At 40.2% G+C, this 20,012-nt stretch overlaps 1 protein-coding gene across 1 annotated transcript in view; it reads left to right on the forward strand.

Annotated features, from left to right (window-relative positions):
- Positions 1–4,806: 4,806 nt before the first annotated feature.
- The window catches only part of LOC309566016 (polycystin-1-like protein 2), a gene marked incomplete at its 5' end in the record, with an annotated part of 162,574 nt that continues 147,368 nt past the window's right edge, over positions 4,807–20,012 (forward strand). Inside the window, 2 exons of the mRNA XM_082271035.1 lie at positions 4,807–4,888; positions 5,623–5,850. Coding sequence (XP_082127161.1) covers positions 4,807–4,888; positions 5,623–5,850 — 310 coding nt within the window. The remainder of the gene's footprint in view (positions 4,889–5,622; positions 5,851–20,012) is intronic.

A 20,012-nucleotide genomic window follows, 5' to 3' on the forward strand; every position in this document is an offset into this window, starting at 1 on the left:
TCTGACCATCTCCTGTATCACATCTGCAGTCTCTGACCACATACTGTATCATGTCTGCAGTCTCTGACCATCTACTGTATCATGTCTGCAGTCTCTGACCATCTCCTTTATCATGTCTGTAGTCTCTGACCATCTCCTGTATCATGTCTGCAGTCTCTGACCATCTACTGCATCCTGTCTGCAGTCTCTGAATATCTCCTTTAGCAAGTCTCCAATCTCTTACTCAAACTTAAACACATTGCTAATAATATTAGCTATCTATTTATGCTGAAGGTAGAACTGTGCAGGGGAGGCAGAGAGTGCAAAAGGGGGAACTGTGATTAGAGAGACAGGGGCAGACTGCAAGGGGCACTGTGATGGGGGGGGGGGCTGTGAATTTTGTGCAATAAATATTCCTGAAAACATTACAATTTTTTTGTGTGTTTTTACATTTTAAAGTTGGGGGGGGGGGGGGGGGTGCCAGATATAGGATCCGCCCCGGGTGCCAAATGCTCTAGGTACGCCACTGCACACACACTGAGCGGCTCTTGCAAGTCTCACTGTCTGCTGAATGTGAAACTCCCCCTCTCCCCTGTTAGTGTCCATAAGTGGTGCCCAGTAGTGCCACCTATCAGTGCCCAGTAGTGCTACCTATCAGTGCCCACCAGTGCCACCTATCAGTGCCCACCAGTGCCACCTCATCAGTGCCCATCAGTGTCACCTAATAGTGCCTATCAGTGCCACCTATCAGTGCCCACCAGTGCCGCCTCATCAGTGCCCATCAGACACATCTAACAGTGCCTATCAGTGCTTCCTATCAGTGCCACCAATCAGTGCCCACCAATGCCGCCTATCAGTAGCCATCAGTGATGCCTATTAGTGCCCAGCAGTGCTGCCAATCAGTGCTGCCTATCAGTGCCACCTATCAGTACCCATCAGTGCTGCCAATAAGTGCCACCTCTCAGTGCTGCCAATCAGTGCCCATCAGTGCAGCCTCATCAGTGCCAGTCAGTGCTGAGAACAAGTGCCTATTAGTGCTGCCTATCAGTCCATATCAGTGCCTCACATGTAATTTCACCTGTAATACACATCAAAAGGAAAATAAGGCATGCATCTTTTTCAAAACTTAGCAGTGATGGTGGAACCCCTCTACAGATATTTGCCATACAATTTAACTTAAGTGCAAAAACCTTTTAGTGTCCCAATACTTTTGACAAGTGTGTATGTGTGTGTATATATATATGTATATATATATATATATATATATATATATATATATATATATAGTGTGTGTATGTGTATATGTATATATATATATATATATATATATATATATATATATATATATATACAGTGGGTACGGAAAGTATTCAGACCCCCTTAAATTTTTCACTCTTTGTTATATTGCAGCCATTTGCTAAAATCATTTAAGTTCATTCTTCTTCCTCATGAATGTACACATAGCACCCCATACTGACAGAAAAACACAGAATTGTTGACATTGTTGCAGATTTATTAAAAAAGAAAAACTGAAATATCACATGGTCCTAAGTATTCAGACCCTTTGCTGTGACACTCCTATATTTAACTCAGGTGCTTTCCATTTCTTCTGATCATCCTTGAAATGGTTCTACACCTTCAATTGAGTCCAGCTGTGTTTGATTATACTGATTGGACTTGATTAGGAAAGCCACACACCTGTCTATATAAGACCTTCCAGATCACAATGCATGTCAGAGCAAATGAGAATCATGAGGTCAAAGGAACTGCCTGAAGAGCTCAGAGACAGAATTGTGGCAAGGCACAGATCTGGCCAAGGTTACAAAAAGATTTCTGCTGCACTTAAGGTTAATGGTTGCAATATAACAAAGAGTGAAAAATTTAAGGGGGTCTGAATACTTTCCGTACCCACTGTATATATATATATATATATATATATATATATATATATATACACACGCATGTGTGTTTGAGCTTTGGGGTGCACACCCTAATGCAATAGGCTGCGCACACCTATGCTCTGGATCTTGCTCAAGCCATCATTATGCTGCAGTGATGGTGCACACTGCACAGCGATGTGCACTCTCCAGGCTCCCTCATGACAAGAAGAAGTTATGTCCTGTACAGACTGAAAAAAATGCAGCTATTTCCCCTCCTCCTGGCAATCTCCCTGAGGGAAATGCAGTTCAAAAGCTCTTCATTAAAGTACAGTCTCACTCCTCTAGACTTCAGTTCCCACAGTTCAGTGCTGCCTTGACTATTCAACTCTTCCTGCTCAGCAGCTCCCTCCTTTTGCTGATATAGCTGTTGCTTGTTCAGCACCAAAGGGCAGCAGCTACAGAGAGCAACTGCAACCAGTGTTTCTCTTTATTCTTAGCCAAACCTGTTATTTCTGCCTGTAGATCCATTATTTTTTTCACTTTGAGAGGCTGACAAAGATGTTCTTTTTGCAGCAAAATCACGAAGCAGTTACAGGATCAGGTTACGACCAACTGCGGCAGGCAGCCGCTCCTGTGCAAACCGCCGTAGGTGTACTTCAGTCGCGCGCAGGGAGCTAGGGGGCGAGCGCGCGCTGCCGGCGGCGTGTGCCTGCCCCGCTCGTCAGCAGGGGAAGCCGATGCACGGGGCAGGCGGCTCTGATTGCTGACTGACACCCGCGATCGTTCCCCGCTGAGAGAGAAGGATGGGCAGCTGTTAAAAACACAGCTGACCGTTCTTCACCCTGGAATTATCATAGAGCCCCTGTGATCCTTCTATATAGGATAACGGGTCTCTATGATCATTTCACAAGCCATGCCCCCCCCACAGTTAGAAACACACGTCCCTAGGTATACATTTGGTTAAATCACCTTGATCATCTACAATGTTAACCCCTTCCCTGCCAGTGTCATTATTACAGTAACAGTGCATATTTTTAGCACTGATTACTGTAGTAATGTCACTGGTCCCCCCAAAAGTGTCAAAAATGTCAGTCAGGGGTCCGATCTGTCTGCCGCAATGTCGCAGTGCCGCTAAAAATCGCAGATCGCTGCCATTATTAGTAAAAAAAAATAAAAAATAAAAATGACATAAATCTTTCCAGTAGTTAGTAGACGCAATAACTTTTGTGCAAACCAATCAAAATACGCTTATTGCAATTTTTTTTACCAAAAATATGTAGCAAAAAACAAATTGGCCTAAAATGTAAAAAATTTTGATTTTTACATTTTTTTTGGGAATGTTATATAGCAGAATGTGAAAAATATTGTTTTTTTTTCAGAATTGTCGCTCTTTTTTTGTTTATATGTTCAAGACTAGAAGATACTGAGGGCTCCGCCACATTGTCAGACCATGGAAGAAAGCAAGCAATAAAGTGAGAAATAGGGTAAGTATAGTGCCTTACTCATCATCCCCTGGGCAAAACAAGAAGTTGTTATTGCATTGGGGAAGGGTAGCCACTACAGCTTCAGCCAATATTATATGAACTTTTTTGATGGTTTCCTCTTTTTTTTTTATGTGCTGAAATGCCCTAAGTTAAAGAATTTTTTTAAAAATATATATATATGCAGTGGACTCAGCTTTGATTGCAAAAATGGGTCCAGGTCCATAAAGAGGGTACCTAAAGTTTTCTTCTCACGTCCTCAGGTCAGTTTCATGGAACCCTGGGCTCTCCCAAACCTGGCATGCCTCCCACATCTATTTGGTCAGTGATACCTCCTATTACATTTGTTGGAGGTACATCCTTGGGTCACTATGGCAGGTTTATAATAAAACACAAATAAAGTGTTTCTAAACCTAAACTCAAAAATATAATATGTTGCATCTTACCAGACTTTACCAGTCCAGATGCGGTGGCTGTATTCCTTATCTTTTTTTTCTAATTTATTTTCACCTGGTGATCCTGCCAATACTACAGTTTCTGCCCCAGGGTGAAATTTACAGTTTATTGTCCTTCAAACTTTGAGGGGGCCGGACTGTGGCCAGTGCAAGTAGAGAATCCCTTGGCATCAATGGGGGTAAAGAATGTCCCATCATTGGAACTAGTGGGAGGAATATTGCTCCATTGTTGGTATTAGGGGAAGAAATAGTGCCTCATCATTGGTGTCAGTGGGAGAAATAGTGCCCCATCATTGGCGTCATTGGGAGGAATAGTGCCCCATCATTGGCATCATTGGGAGGAATAGTGCCCCATCATTGGTGTCATTGGGAGGAATAGTATCTCATTATTAGTGTCAGTGGGAGGAATAGTGTCCCACTGTTGGTATCAGGAGGAGGAATAGTGCCCCATCATTGGTGTCAGTGGGAGAGATAGTGTCCCATCATTGGTGTCAGTGGGAAGTATAGTGCACCATTGTTGGGGTCAGTGTCAGGAATAGTGCCATATTGTTGGTATCAATAACAAGAATTATGTCCCAGTGTTGGGGTAGAAGGAATAGTGCCTTGTATCAGTGGGAGGAATAGAGTGCCATATTGTTGGTATCAATAACAAGAATTATGTCCCAGTGTTGGGGTAGAAGGAATAGTGCCTTGTATCAGTGGGAGAAATAGATTCCCAAAGGCCTGATAAAGGCAAGGGCTATATCTGGCCCCGGGTCATAGCTTGGAGACTACTGTTAAAGAATAGCAGCATTGTCACCCTAGAACAAGAAATGTGGTATGACTACAGAACCCACCGCAGTTTTCACCCCCCCCCCTCCCGTTTCCCGCTCTCCTCATCTTCATTACATGGAGGGGAGTTTTGTAGTTCACAGAAGATAGCTGAGATTTTTAGTTCGGTTCACAGATCTAATAGGATTTGCCAGGCAGTACAGTTTTAGACTGATAGGAGGGGAAAGCATTCAATGAGAAATGGGCTCATTGCTGTGCTGCTTCTGCTTCACTGTCCAGTCACAGGTTGGGGCGATTCTAGGAAAACCTGGGCTTAGAGGAAGTGAGTTGAATGATGCTGGTTATCAGAATAAAGACATCTAGCGGCAGAAAAAAATTACTGCACTGAAGATCTCTGAAGTAAAGGTGCAAATTGCAGCAAAAGCTGGTTTTGGTATTTTACCTTCAAATAGGCTGTTCATTTTCATTTTGTTATTTTTGGCTGGAGTTCTGCTTCAATACCGCAAGCCAATATCACTTATTTTTTAGCTTTTTTCTTTTTGCCATGTTGTCCTGAAGAGAACACCCTAAACACTGGTGTTCTGGAGTATTGTATCATTTTGTTGTTGTTCTTTGGTCTCCTTTAAAATATGAGCAGAAGGCTGCAGTGATTAGCTCCTTCTATATTCACAAAAGAAGTAATAAAGAGCATTTGACTGGTTTATCTCTAAGCACCACCTGAGCATTGTAGTCTTATCTTCCTTCTTCCAAGCCATGCTGGATGCTAATGAGTGCTGATTATTTCTGATTTAGCATTTAAGCTTTGTGTTTATGGATGTCCAGTATTGTGTATCTACAATCTACACATTGCATGTGACAAATTGATCTCTTTATGGCCCGGGCACAATACAGTGAATTGACCATTGGTGGAGTAGTATCAGTCTTCTTCCTGTTAGGGATGAGCCAACACTTGTTGCAGACATCAGTCCAGTGGAGGACATGGTTCATGCAGCATCATGTTGTATAGGAAGATTTGGCTAACGTTTCTAATTTTTTTTTTTCTTGCTTATCCTGGAGATTCGTCTCCTTGCTCGAAGTACCAGATCTCTTACAATAGCTCCTGCTATGAATTTGTCCGCCTTGAACGTACTTTCCGCAGTGCTCAGTCCTGGTGTGAAAGAGGAGGGGGACATCTGGTCTTCATTCATAATCAGGGGACTCAAGACTTTCTAGAACAACATGTATCCGAAGATGAAGATTGGTGGATGGGGATTGTGTACAACCTTCAACCTAAGAGTGATTCAGGTAAACTGGTAATACATATGGTATGGATGTTTTGTTGCCTGGAAACCCAATGTCTAATAGTGGCCATATAGACTTCCATAAATAAGCAATTTATTTTCTAATCAATAGGAATAATTGATCTATAGTTAACAACCCATTCAATTGATATGCCACAAATGGGGAAGTGGAATTTGACTGATATTTAAGATGCTTTTTTTCATTTTTATATGCTAATAAGTTTTCAATCACATCTGTTTCCACCATGTAATCTCGTAATCTGATTGATTGAAATACGATCACATTTTTGAACAAAAGTAGATTGATTCTGCTGATCGATGCAAAACAATTGATACATTTCAAGCCTGGCCAACCAACTAAGTCAGATCTAAATCAATCTCAAGGGAAGGTATGGCTATTAGGTTGTTTGTAGATACAATTGTTTAGATAAAAACGCACATCGATTGGATAAAAAAATTGAAGTGTGCGTGGCCACCATAAAAGGTTCAGGAAACCACAGATTCTGCAGATCTTAAAGTAGAGCTAAAGTAAGGGAGGGTTATAACCCTATGATTTTTTTTTTTTTGCCATTTGCGTCCCTTTGCACAAGATTTGGCATCCCATAGCCAAACACGAAGTGATAGGAAATCCCTGCACATTAAGGGAATTACTTGGAGAACTAGTGTCCCCATTGGAAGATTTCCCCTCTATTAATTTTCTAGGGACACCCCAAAATTTGGGATTTTCTTTTACTTTAACTTTCAATGATAATTGTAAACAGGACACATAAAGAGGATGAATCTCAATAACTGGGACACAGACAGCAAAAAAAAAAAAAAAACCTGACAGGAGTTCTTATCCATCTCCATTCTATTAAAACATAAAATAAAAATAAAAAATGTTTGCCTTTAATTTTGATCCATTTGTGGCAGCCCTTGCTTGTCAGAAGTAGATTATCACCTTTGAACAGGAATGGTGGAAAACTTTTCTCTATCAACACAGCAGCTGTAGCCAATTGGCTGCAGCCACTGATCAGTGTATTCTGACAGTGGAGAGTCCTGCTGTCAGATTACAAAGTCCCTGTGTGTGTGTGTGGGGGGGGGGGGGGGTGGGAGGCGGGATCCATGTGTGGATGGAGAAATCCAGTTGTTTGGGGTTTATTTTTTGTTCAGCCTGCTGCCTGAAATAGAAACAATTGCTCATCTATGGGCAGCTTTAGGATGTCAATGGTACTAAATACTCCTGTAAATACTGAATGTGGTACTGGTAAGTAACCAGTTCTAGCTACATTGCTTGAAATCAGTAGGGTTATTCTCCATGTATGCTACTAAGGTCCTCAACAATAGTTAATGCTTCAGGACAATAATATAAAGTTTGGAGGTTAATTTGTATTAACTGTAAATGGAATGCATTACACGTGGATAAAACAGCAAACAAAAGAGAAAAATACTAAATCATTGTGGTGCTTAATGATTGATATTAATGATTTTTTTTTTTTTTTTTTTTTATAGACAGCATTATATTTTAGGCAACATATTCAACACTATGGAAATATCCTTACTAGATAAAGTAGGTGAACCTAAACCAGTGCCATTTGTTGTTATCAGCAAGCTCTCAGTACTTGCCTGTAACACCGTCTGGATCATAGAGGGCATGAGAAAAAAACTTTTTTTTTTTTCATAAAAAACGGAAATTGAAGGGAAAAATTGAAAACGAATTCAGCATGAAGTTTTACAAATTCAAGCTTTTTTGTTACACTGGGAACATGAAATGCAACATAGTATGCTTGAAATAAAAGTACAGCTTATTCAGTAAATAAACTAAAATTGCTTTTTAAAATGTTATTTTTTTATTACAAATGGAATAACAAGGACTGTATATGTTAATAACATTTCAACTATTCAACTATAAATGAGAACAGGTAACCACCCCGTTTTCGCTCATAATAATATAAAAGCTTTCTACCAATGTACAAGTTCATTTATTGACAATGCTGATCCAGAACCATATATTGCTCTTGCAAACGCTTTATCAATGTTCTCCTAAATTCTTAGGTGTCCTTTAATCTATAAATTAAGGGATTGTGTATTTTTGGGAAGCAATGGTTTGTAACACTTCCTCACTTAAAGATGCTGCTGATGAAGAAACACTTTGTGATGACCCAGATGAAGCAGAAAGCGTGTTTCTAGAATAGGAACTCTGGGAGGAAAAGTTACTTACACTTTCACTATGCTTCTCATCATTTCATTCCATAAAGTATTTTTAATATTTTTAGGGCACCTCCGGTATGCAATGCAAGGATGTGTTTTGTAATCCTTGTAGCATTTGGAAAAGAATGTTTCTTTTCACAATATTTGCAAATTGTAGCTTTGCTCTCAGCAGAAATTGCACTGTGGAAATGTTACAAACTCTAGATGTTGGTCTCACTATTTGACTGAGAGGAGGAAAAGAAAAATCAATGTACTGAGCAGACTATAGGTAAACATTATGCTGTGATAGTGGAGAACATTAATAGGAATCATTTAAAGGTTAAGAAAGATAAACACATTTTTTAAACAAATGTACCTTCTTACTTGTCAATTAAGACCCGAGAGGACAAAAACTATCATTAATCACTCAACTGTAGGAGATACAAGATGGAGCCCACAAGCAAACTAACTTGGAGCCTTCCCCCTGAAGTGCCCAATAGTGGTAAAAATGCATATGCCTCTTTTTGGAGAACTGCACTGAGAAGTACAGTGTTACTTGAACTGTATTCCAGGATATTCTTGTCTTCAGCTGAGAGAGCTTGCAATCATTTAATTAACTTACATAAAGTCTCAGAAATCTTTAATTAAGGTCTTCCTGTTTTACAGTTTGAATACCACGTCAAAGATATCTAATTTATCATTGTAAAATAATATATTCCAGACTTTATTTTTTAATTCTTTCCAGGAAAAAAAAGCAACAAAAAACACAAAAACAGTTTTTGTTTCCAATTTTCTCTTTTTTTCAGGCCTTCCCATCTCCAATTGTGTATGATATCTTTAATCATAAACATTTTTTGTATGCGCCTTTTCATACTTTCCATGTCTTATGTAAGAATCTGACTGACAAGCTGAGCCCTAAGCTGAATAAACATAGGCTCTGAGTATAATATATATTTGCATTATGGTTTCCATAATAAAGGAGAAGTACAGCCAAAGCTTGTTTGGCTGTATTTCTCCTGTGTATCACAGGAATGAAAATCACTCTGCACTCCTGTGATTTGCTGTTAGCAGACAGCGGGCTGAAGCCGGCCGTCTGCTGGCATCACAGGGCCGGTTAAGGCTGGAGCAAGGTTGTGGCAATGAAGTCGGGATCTGCCCACATGCGAGCCACTGAGAGCCTGAGCTGGCCACTCCCAGCGCCTCCACAGCCCAGCGCTCCAGTGAGAAGGGAAGGGGGGCAGAGCAGACAACATGGGGGGGGGGGCAGAGTAGACAGAGCAGACAGCCCTGAGAAACGAGCGATCGGCGATGTTTGATGGTTCGGTTCTCAGTCTTAGTGCTGGCGGTGGACAGATGCAGCATTGGACCGCTACTGCATCCACCTAGGTAAGTATGATTTTGAAAAGAAAAAAACATACTTCTCTTTTAATGTAGAAATTTATTTTAGCTCACTACCACTTGGATATAGTTATATTGGTTAATATTTAGTATTATAACAATACATTATAATACAATATAACAATATACAACATTTTTTAATGAAAGAATACATTTTGGAAACTTGTATCAGTAAATGGTATTGAGAGTAAGATATTCTAATAGAGCATACAGTAGTGGTGCATATAACATAACTCTGTTGATTGTAGGCTGAAAAAATGACACATATTCATATAGAAAAGTTAGGTCCAAAACAAAAAAGAAAAAAAAAAATTCAAATACTGAAAAAGCAGCTATCACGCCACATTAACCACACTAATATCAATAAATGTATACCTGTATAATGTTTATATGCACATTCGAGTCCACATTTGATAATTTTATTAAGGAACAATTCACTGTTAATAGGCATACATAGATTCATATAGACATAACACATAGATTAAATACAAACAATCTATTATGGAAGTTTCGTTGCTAAAGGATTTGTATTTCTCTCCATCGAGTCCTATGATTTACACAGCTCTACCACACCATAAAGCCCTGTCTGGCAGGGCAAGAAACCTGATTTTTATCTGCAGCAGATAAGTAACACTTACAGGTCTTGTACCTCCCCCAGTGACTGGACAGAAAAAGTTAAAGCAGCAGACAGATTAACTAATTTATCTGAAAATACAAATTGGGTTGAGGGACTGGTTCCGCATCTACTCAGGCCGAAGACGAGAGAAGTGTCCAGACTCTGCCTCACCAGAAGCATGGGACTTTAAGGCAATGATTATATGGTGGTGATAATGGTTAGCATAAAGGACCACAATGTATAAAAGTATTTCAATTTTATTACAAAAATAAGGTTAAAAAAGACATCACATAAAATATAAAAGCGAAAATACAGACATGACTTGTAAACATTTCGGATGAAAACAAAATGGATCAATAATAATACAGCAGATCACAGAGGTCCTACATGTTTTGCTGAGATTTTTGGCTTCTTCAGGGACCGAAACTGTTTGTGACCTTTTTACTGATTCTAGATGTTAAAACATAACATATATTAGTCTATCAGTTTGTTCAAATAACATAGGAGTCATAACAAACCAAACATGCAATTAAACATAATGGTAATGACTTCCTGTAAAGATACAAAAATATTTGTATGATAATATGCTTACCATTTGCTTTAACGAAAGATTATATCCGTTGAGCATGACAAAACCCCATAGCGAAGAGTGACATGTGGCAATGGTACAGCAAGGGTCAAGAACTGACACTTGGCTGAGAACTTTCCAAAGGGTAAGCACTGGACTGGACTAAAGACCAACAGCCGCGATACGGTATCCAGGGAAAATAAAAAAGGATATATATCCAAGTTTCTAAAAAGAAAAATATATGTGGGGGACAAGGGAAGGAAGTGATAATAAATAACTTGGTCAGATAGTCTAAGAACTTTAGTATTTTGAATGGGGAATAAGGCAGATAAGTGAATGCCAAGTGACAAAAACCCAAAAGGTAATAGAAAAGGCACTGCTCATGAAGAAAACTCAGACACCCAAAATCACCAAGGTGCAGCAGTTCTCACAGACCAGTTGGCAACTGGAGTTGTGATATATAAAGAGTATGGTAGAAATGAGCTTAATACAGATATATAAATAGTGATATGATATGCTTAGACAAAGCAGTGCACGGAAAGAGAGTTAAGTTAGTAGCTGTTGTGTGACGAAAGAAGTAAACAAAAATATGTGCCAAAAGGCAGCATATTGCTGAAGGAATGGATGCAAAAGGTGAAAAATGTGAGGGGAAGATTGTGAAATAAAGAGGAACATTGTTGATAGCAATGTATCCAACCAGTGATTACATTAAAAGAAAAGTGAGTGACATTTTTTTTATTATTAGGACCCCTGGAGTAGTCCATCAATAGACCAGATAAGAGAGGCAAGGTATCATAGAATCACCAAAAGCCCCCAGGGAGTGAATGAGCCTGACAACAACAAAACAGAAAAGGGAAGAGCCACTCACCTAGTCAGATAATGTCCCTGCTAAACAAGTCCATAGTTGTGTTCTGAAGATGCCACCTGGTTCGCGCTTGGTAGCCTGTAGTTGGTAAATCCATTTAGCCTCACTTTTTAGAATGGCATTATCAAAGTTCCCACCACGTGGGTTTTGTTTAATGGTTTCTAACACAGAAAATTCAATGGTATATGGGTCAAAGCTATGATTAAGACCCACATGTTTACAAATAGGGGTATATATCATTCCGGTATCAATGTAGTACAGGTGGTCGTGTATGCGGCGAGCAAATGCTCTTTTGGTTTTACCGACATAAAACGAACCACAAATGCAACTAGCTAGATAGACAACTCCTTCAGTGCGACAAGTGGCATAGAAGCGGGGTTTGAGCATGCTTCCCCGTGGGAGGGGGACTGTGTTGCCCTCTCTCACCCATGGGCATTCTGGACATTCACCACAGCGGAATGTGCCAAATCCACCGGTAGCGCCCATTAAGATCTCATCCTGTCCTTGGTAATGACTGTGAACCAGTTTATCCCTCAGAGAGGGAGCTCTACGATAGACAATCTCTGGTGATTGTCGAATATACTTGGAAATGGTCACATCGTCAGTCAGAAAATGCCAGTTTTTTTCCAGTAAATTTCTAAATTGTCTGATGATGTGAATTGTATTTCGTAATGATTTTTGTGGTATTGAGGGATTGTTTAACACGAGGTCCAAAGATCAAATTGTCTCTGGATTGTGCTACAGACCTGTTGTAAGCCTTCCTGTGTACATTTTTGCTATAGCCTCCTGCCAGTAACCTTTTTTGTAAGGATCTGGCTTCTCGTTCAAAGTCACTGTCCAGTGCACAGTTTCGTAGTGTCCTCAGATATTGAGAGTAAGGAATGCTGCGTACAAGTGGTTGGGGATGGCCGCTTGAACTATGCAAGATGGTATTTCCTGCTGTAGCTTTGCGGTACAGCGAGGTATATAAAGTACCACCTTGATTCAAAAAAACAGTTGTATCTAAGAAAGGAATACTAGTAGTATCATGTTGGACAGTGAATTTGAGATTAAAGGTGTTGTTAGAAATGTACTCAACAAAGGCAAACAATTCAGTGGGTGTCCCTGTCCACACGATGAGTACGTCATCGATGTATCTGTGCCACAGGGCAAGGTGGCGCAGATACATCGAGGCAGCATCATCGGCGAACAGCTCCCTTTCCCACCCCCCCAGGTACAGGTTGGCGTACGATGGGGCACACAAAGTCACCATCGCCACCCCCTGTACCTGGAGGTAGGTGACGTCGCCAAACGTAAAGACATTTGACCGAAGTATATGGTGCAGGAGTTGAATGACAAAGTCAGCCATAGGCCACTTAGCTTGAACCTGTTCTTTGAGGGAGGTGGAAATCACCTCAACTCCCCTCGAATGAGGTATGCTCGAATAGAGTGCCTCAATGTCCATAGCGACCAATAGGAACCCCTCGGGTACTGTAAGACTCTCTAACACTCTCAATAATTCTAGCGTGTCCTTGAGGTATGAAGGTAATCGAACCACATGTGGACGAAGCTGGTCGTCCACAAATTGGCTGGCGGTTCAGTGATGGAGCCCATACCAGAGACGATGGGACGACCTGGTGGTCTATCTAGGCGCTTGTGCACTTTTGGGAGTGAATAGAATGTTGGCAGGATAGGCCATATCCTGGTTGAGAGAGGTGTCTCCCTGTAGCTGGTCGTCCTGAGATCTTACAAGGCTTTTAACCTGTTTCCTTTTGGTAAGCGTACACCCACAGCATGCTTCACCGTGGTTGTTTGGAGTGACCTTTTGGTGGTGGATTTGTCATCCCTGCATCTACACCTTGGAATCCTCTTTCTGTGGACTGTCCTAAAACATTACACATGTTCAATCTGTGCTTCATGTCTGGACTGTAGCCTAACCTCCTTTCTGTGTTTTTGCCAATTCACAGTATATCAATTGTTTAGCGCAGCTTTTCCATCTATATAGGATAGGCCATATAACATTCAAGAAATCATGTACATCTTGGTCAATGAGACCAGATTGTAAGGCATTCCATAGTATAGTATATATAACTAAGTTGCGCTAAATTGTGTTATAAATGGCAATGAATGTCAAATTAAGGCACAATATGATGTTAACTCCAAATGAATGTCCTCTGAAAGTCCCAGATAATCTCCAGAAATAAACACAGTCCAAAATGTAAATTCCCAAGTCAGAAACGTGTATCACCGGTGATGTAGTCTCCTTACCGGATAAAGGAAAGGGAAAAGCCAAACTCAAATTAGGTCTGCCAATCTCAGATCTGCAAGCCCATATTCATCTCAGGTGATGGATGGAAATCATGTAAAGAAAACAGAAGCTTCCATAGCATAATACTGTTGTTAAATGACACCCTGAGAAGTGCACACCACCACCAGAGCAGATAAGGATGAAAGTTATGCACCAGCACCCCTATGTTCCAAATGCTTACCAGAAGATAGGTAAAGGGACACACAAAAGCCACCAAATTCAAAGATTCAAAGATCACCCCAACACCACTGCCTCTTACCAAATCGCATATGGGTAAACGCCAAATGTCCCATGGATGACCCTCGGAACCAGCAGTAGGTGGAACGATCACTCCAAATCACAACATTATTGATCAGTACATGAAGGCCAATGTTCTTTGCTTTGAAATTCTGAACACAGTTCCGAATGGACTTCATAGAAGCCAAGTCACAAAATAAAAATTCCACTTTCTCATTCAGGGTGTCTTGTTGTATTTGTCTCACCGCTTCATTGCCATCAGCTTCATTGTTTCCTGCTATTATCACATGCATTCCATGTTTGGCTAAATGTTTTGCTGTATAATATCCTATTCCTCTTGAGCCTGTGCCGAGCCTTCGCCCTGCCAGATCTCCCAAGACACAATGGAAAAGTTGCTTTTGTAACTGGAGGCTCAAGAGGAATAGGATATTATACAGCAAAACATTTAGCCAAACATGGAATGCATGTGATAATAGCAGGAAACAATGAAGCTGATGGCAATGAAGCGGTGAGACAAATACAACAAGACACCCTGAATGAGAAAGTGGAATTTTTATTTTGTGACTTGGCTTCTATGAAGTCCATTCGGAACTGTGTTCAGAATTTCAAAGCAAAGAACATTGGCCTTCATGTACTGATCAATAATGTTGTGATTTGGAGTGATCGTTCCACCTACTGCTGGTTCCGAGGGTCATCCATGGGACATTTGGCGTTTACCCATATGCGATTTGGTAAGAGGCAGTGGTGTTGGGGTGATCTTTGAATCTTTGAATTTGGTGGCTTTTGTGTGTCCCTTTACCTATCTTCTGGTAAGCATTTGGAACATAGGGGTGCTGGTGCATAACTTTCATCCTTATCTGCTCTGGTGGTGGTGTGCACTTCTCAGGGTGTCATTTAACAACAGTATTATGCTATGGAAGCTTCTGTTTTCTTTACATGATTTCCATCCATCACCTGAGATGAATATGGGCTTGCAGATCTGAGATTGGCAGACCTAATTTGAGTTTGGCTTTTCCCTTTCCTTTATCTGGTAAGGAGACTACATCACCGGTGATACACGTTTCTGACTTGGGAATTTACATTTTGGACTGTGTTTATTTCTGGAGATTATCTGGGACTTTCAGAGGACATTCATTTGGAGTTAACATCATATTGTGCCTTAATTTGACATTCATTGCCATTTATAAAACAATTTAGCGCAACTTAGTTATATATACTTTTTTGATTGTTTGTCGCAATTTAAGTTGCTGCTGGATCTCATTAGTTAGCGCAGTTATCTTCTTGTATTATTCCATAGTATAGATTTAAAACAAACTTTGAAATGTTCAATGACATCCTGGGAGACCGGTGTGTACCAGTCTTGATTTTACAGGATGTCATTGCACATGTCTTCATATCAATGTCTGTCCATAATGACCACGTTGCCACCCTTGTCCGATGGCTTTATGACAACGTTGTCATTATGGACTAGTCCATCAAGGGCCAATTTGTGAAAACTTGATAAATTGGAGATTTTGGTAACGGGAAGTCTCAAATTTTCAATATCTTTCAGGGTTTGTTTTAGAAACGCCCATATAGCGGGACAGGTCTGGAGTTTGGGAAACTTAGTTGATTTGGCTTTGAACTTTCGAGGAGTAGGTTCATCATCCTTCTCATCATCACTGGACGATGAAGAGTCTGATGATTGAACTTCAGTGATAGTTTCATTTTCATCCAATAATTGGATTAGTATTTTAAGGGTGCGAAAATCTTGTACTTTAAAGCCTTTCTTAAGACCTTCACAGTCCCCCTCCCACGGGGAGGCATGCTCAAACCCCGCTTCTATACCACTTGTCGCACTGAAGGAGTTGTCTATCTAGCTAGTTGCATTTGTGGTTCGTTTTATGTCGGTAAAACCAAAAGAGCATTTGCTCGCTGCATACACGACCACCTGTAATACATTGATACCGGAATGATATATACCCCTATTTGTAAACATGTGGGCCTTAATCATAGCTTTGACCCATATACCATCGAATTTTCTGTGTTAGAAACCATTAAACAAAACCCACGTGGTGGGAACTTTGATAATGCCATTCTAAAAAGTGAGGCTAAATGGATTTACCAACTACAGGCTACCAAGCCCCCTGGCCTCGATACAGCTATATCATATAAACCATTCTTAGAATGAACATGAACTCTATGCCTCAAGGGGCTGTTGCTGTGAAGTCATATTCGTCTTCTTCCTTTTTTTTTTTTTTTCCTCGTTTCCCCTCAATGCTCAATATGTTGTTTTTCAACATATATATATATATATATAAATATTTATATGTATATACATGTTATTTGTATTTTTGCTAAATTTGATATGGCTGTATATGAATATGTATGTCAAATTGTGATCGTCAATATGTAGGACCAGTTATTATGAATATATTTATTGATATCCGTTGATAGTGACATGATTTGCCCCAAACATCTGTGATATGTGTGCCTGGTTTGGATTCTTTCCTCTTTTTTGTGGTAGGTACTCGGGCGCCAAGCCAGGGGCTTGAGGTGAAGTTTTTTCCATCTTTTCTCCCTGTTTTTGTCCCCGATCCCGCCCCTTGTGTGGGCGGGTTTAATTGCGACCCGCTATCAGCGTGTTACCGCGGTGTTTGCGGTTCACGCTGGTTAGGGACGCAAGATGGCGCCTGCGCCGGAAGTGACATACAGCGGCCGGTCACGACCGCGTCACTTCCGGCGGGACCGGCCTATTTATAGACCCGCTGCGGCGTAGGAAGCCGGACACGGCTCCCTTTACATAGCGTGAACCAGGTGGCATCTTCAGAACACAACTATGGACTTGAAGAGAGGGGTGAAGAATTTGGGACTTTGAATGAGGACATAACATGGTAGGGTCATAATACCTCCATCCCTATCAATTAATTAAAAACAAAAAGGGGGTCGGGACTTTAAATGAAACTGCAGGTGCAATCAGGGGAAATAGGTAAAATAGATGAGTAATATCATATGTATGGTTGGTGTGTCCATGTGTAAGGTCATGGCACAAAAATTATTATTAGAGAATATTACATAGAATTGATAACAAAACAGAATATACAAATAATAAAGTATAAAATATTACATTTAATTCATGGGTTAATTAAATATACAATGAAGTAATATTAAATACAAGTTACAATTCCTTACATGTATTACATAAATAAACGCACATGGTACATAACATAACACGATTGCACATATATTAGTCTATATAGACCTGGGTGTCTACCTGGGGAAGTAACAACATAAAAACTAAATAGATAATGAAAGAGTTGTAGAATAAATGTATAATAAAATAGCATGGCATCTATAGTAGCTCTACGCGTTTCGTGAATATATTCACTCATCAGGAGCAGATGCGATGCGTACAATTGTACATATCTGAAAATGTAATAAACAGATTGGGTAGTTAGTTAAATGGGCCAAAGAGGACGAAAAAAAGGGGGGGGGGGAGAAAAAAAAAACCTGTACTACATTGATACCGGAATGATATATACCCCTATTTGTAAACATGTGGGACTTAATCATAGCTTTGACCCATATACCATCGAATTTTCTGTGTTAGAAACCATTAAACAAAACCCACGTGGTGGGAACTTTGATAATGCCATTCTAAAAAGTGAGGCTTAATGGATTTACCAACTACAGGCTAACAAGCGCGAACCAGGTGGCATCTTCAGAACACAACTATGGACTTGTTTAGCAGGGACATTATCTGACTAGGTGAGTGGCTCTTCCCTTTTTCTGTTTTGTTGTCGTCAGGCTCATTCACTCCCTGGGGGCTTTTGCCGATTCTATGATACCTTGCCTCTCTTATCTGGTCTATTGATGGAATACTCCAGATTCCTAATAATAAAAAAAAAAAATTACTCACTTTTCTTTTAATGTAATCACTGGTTGGATACATTGTTATCAACAATGTTCCTCTTTATTTCACAATCTTTATTTCACAATTCCTTCAGCAATATGCTGCCTTTTGGCACATATTTTTGTTTCCTTCTTTCGTCACACAACAGCTACTAATTTAACTCTCTTTCCATGCACTGCTTTGTCTAAGCATATCATAGCACTATTTATATATCTGTATTAAGCTAATTTCTACCATACTCTTTATATATCCCAACGCCAGTTGCCAACTCGTCTGTGAGAACTGCTGCACCTTGGTGATTTTGGGTGTCTGAATTTTCTTTATTAAAACTGCATTTTCTATTACCTTTTGGGTTTTTGTCACTTGGCATTCACTTATCTGCCTTATTCCCCATTCAAAACACTAAAGTTCTTAGACTATCTGGCCGAGTTATTTATTATCACTTCCTTACCTTGTCCTCCACATATATTTTTCTTTTTAGAAACTTGGATATATATCCTTTTTTATTTTCCCTGGATACCGTATCGCGGCTTTTGGTCTTTAGTCCAGTCCAGTGCTTACCCTTTGGAAAGTTCTCAGCCAAGTGTCAGTGCTTGACCCTTGCCGTACCACTGCCACATGTCACTCTTCGCTATGGGGTTTTGTCATGCTCAACGGATATAATCTTTCGTTAAAGCAAATGGTAAGCATATTATCATACAAATATTTTTGTATCTTTACAGGAAGTCATTACCATTATGTTTAATTGCATGTTTGGTTTGTTATGACTCCTATGTTATTTGAACAAACTGATAGACTAATATATGTTATGTTTTAACATCTAGAATCAGTAAAAAGGTCACAAACAGTTTCGGTCCCTGAAGAAGCCAAAAATCTTGGCGAAACATGTAGGACCTCTGTGATCTGCTGTATTATTATTGATCCATTTTAGTTTTCATCCGAAATGTTTACAAGTCATGTCTGTATTTTCGCTTTTATATCTTATGTGATGTCTTTTTTAATCTTATTTTTGTAATCAAATTGAAATACTTTTATACATTGTGGTCCTTTATGCCAACCATTATCACCACCATATGATCATTGCCTTAAAGTCCCATGCTTCTGGTGAGGCAGAGTCCAGACACTTCTCTCGCCTTCGGCCTGAGTAGATGTGGAACCAGTCCCTCAACCCAATTTGTATTTTCTAATATGTTTTAGGGATGTGGCAATGGTTGGTGGTCCCTTGTGAACTAGTGCTCCCTCTCCTCTTCTCTATGTAACTAATTTATCTGTAATTCTGCTCTTTTCTCCTGCCGTCATGCCCTTTCTTACCACATTAGCACCACAGAACTGACCTATTCCTTGTGCTGCTTCTTTCTCTCCCAGATTGAGCTCTGCTGTACAGGGATTGCAAATGGCAGATGCCAGGGCAAATTCAGATGCTTACGCTACCTGAATTTAAAAAATACATTAAAGGATGATTTAATGTATATGGAGCTCTGTTACCGGCGACTTTTATATCTGCCCGAAGGTCAGCTGTAGGTAAAACAATATGGGTAACTCAAAACAGAGTAATTTATTGATAATATTGATATTCTATGCATGCACTAAAAAAAGGCACGTGAAAGTATATGTATGCTGTTACCCCATAAACTCACCTAAACTCCCTGGAAGTGGAATTCAAATTCTGTAGTAAAATTTTGCAAATAAGTGAGTTTTCTTCTTGAATTATGTCCGCTGATGAGGCTGCACTGATGAGAACTGATAGGCTGCAATGATGGGCACTGATAGGCAACACTGATAGCTGGCACTGATGGGAACTGATAGTCTGCACTGATGGGCATTGATTGACACTGATGGGGCTGCACTGATAATAAGTGCCCTGATTATCAGTGTAAATGATGTGCTGACAAGCTTGCCATAATGGCTCCCCTTTCCTCCCGTAGACACAGTGTGGGAGGAGAGGACTGCCAATAACTGGCCAGTCTATTTACATGTGATCAGCTGGGATTGGACACAGCTGACCACATCGTAAAAGGCCACTGTGATTGGCCCTTTACCACGACTTGTGGTCAGCTGTGTCCGGAGGACACAGCGGTCACAGAGCCCACCCAGTGAGCACTGCAGGAGGTGACAGAGGGTGTGATTCTGGGAG

This window comes from Pelophylax lessonae (assembly GCF_965119305.1).
Source record: "Pelophylax lessonae genome assembly, chromosome: 10".
NCBI classification, from domain to species: domain Eukaryota; kingdom Metazoa; phylum Chordata; class Amphibia; order Anura; family Ranidae; genus Pelophylax; species Pelophylax lessonae.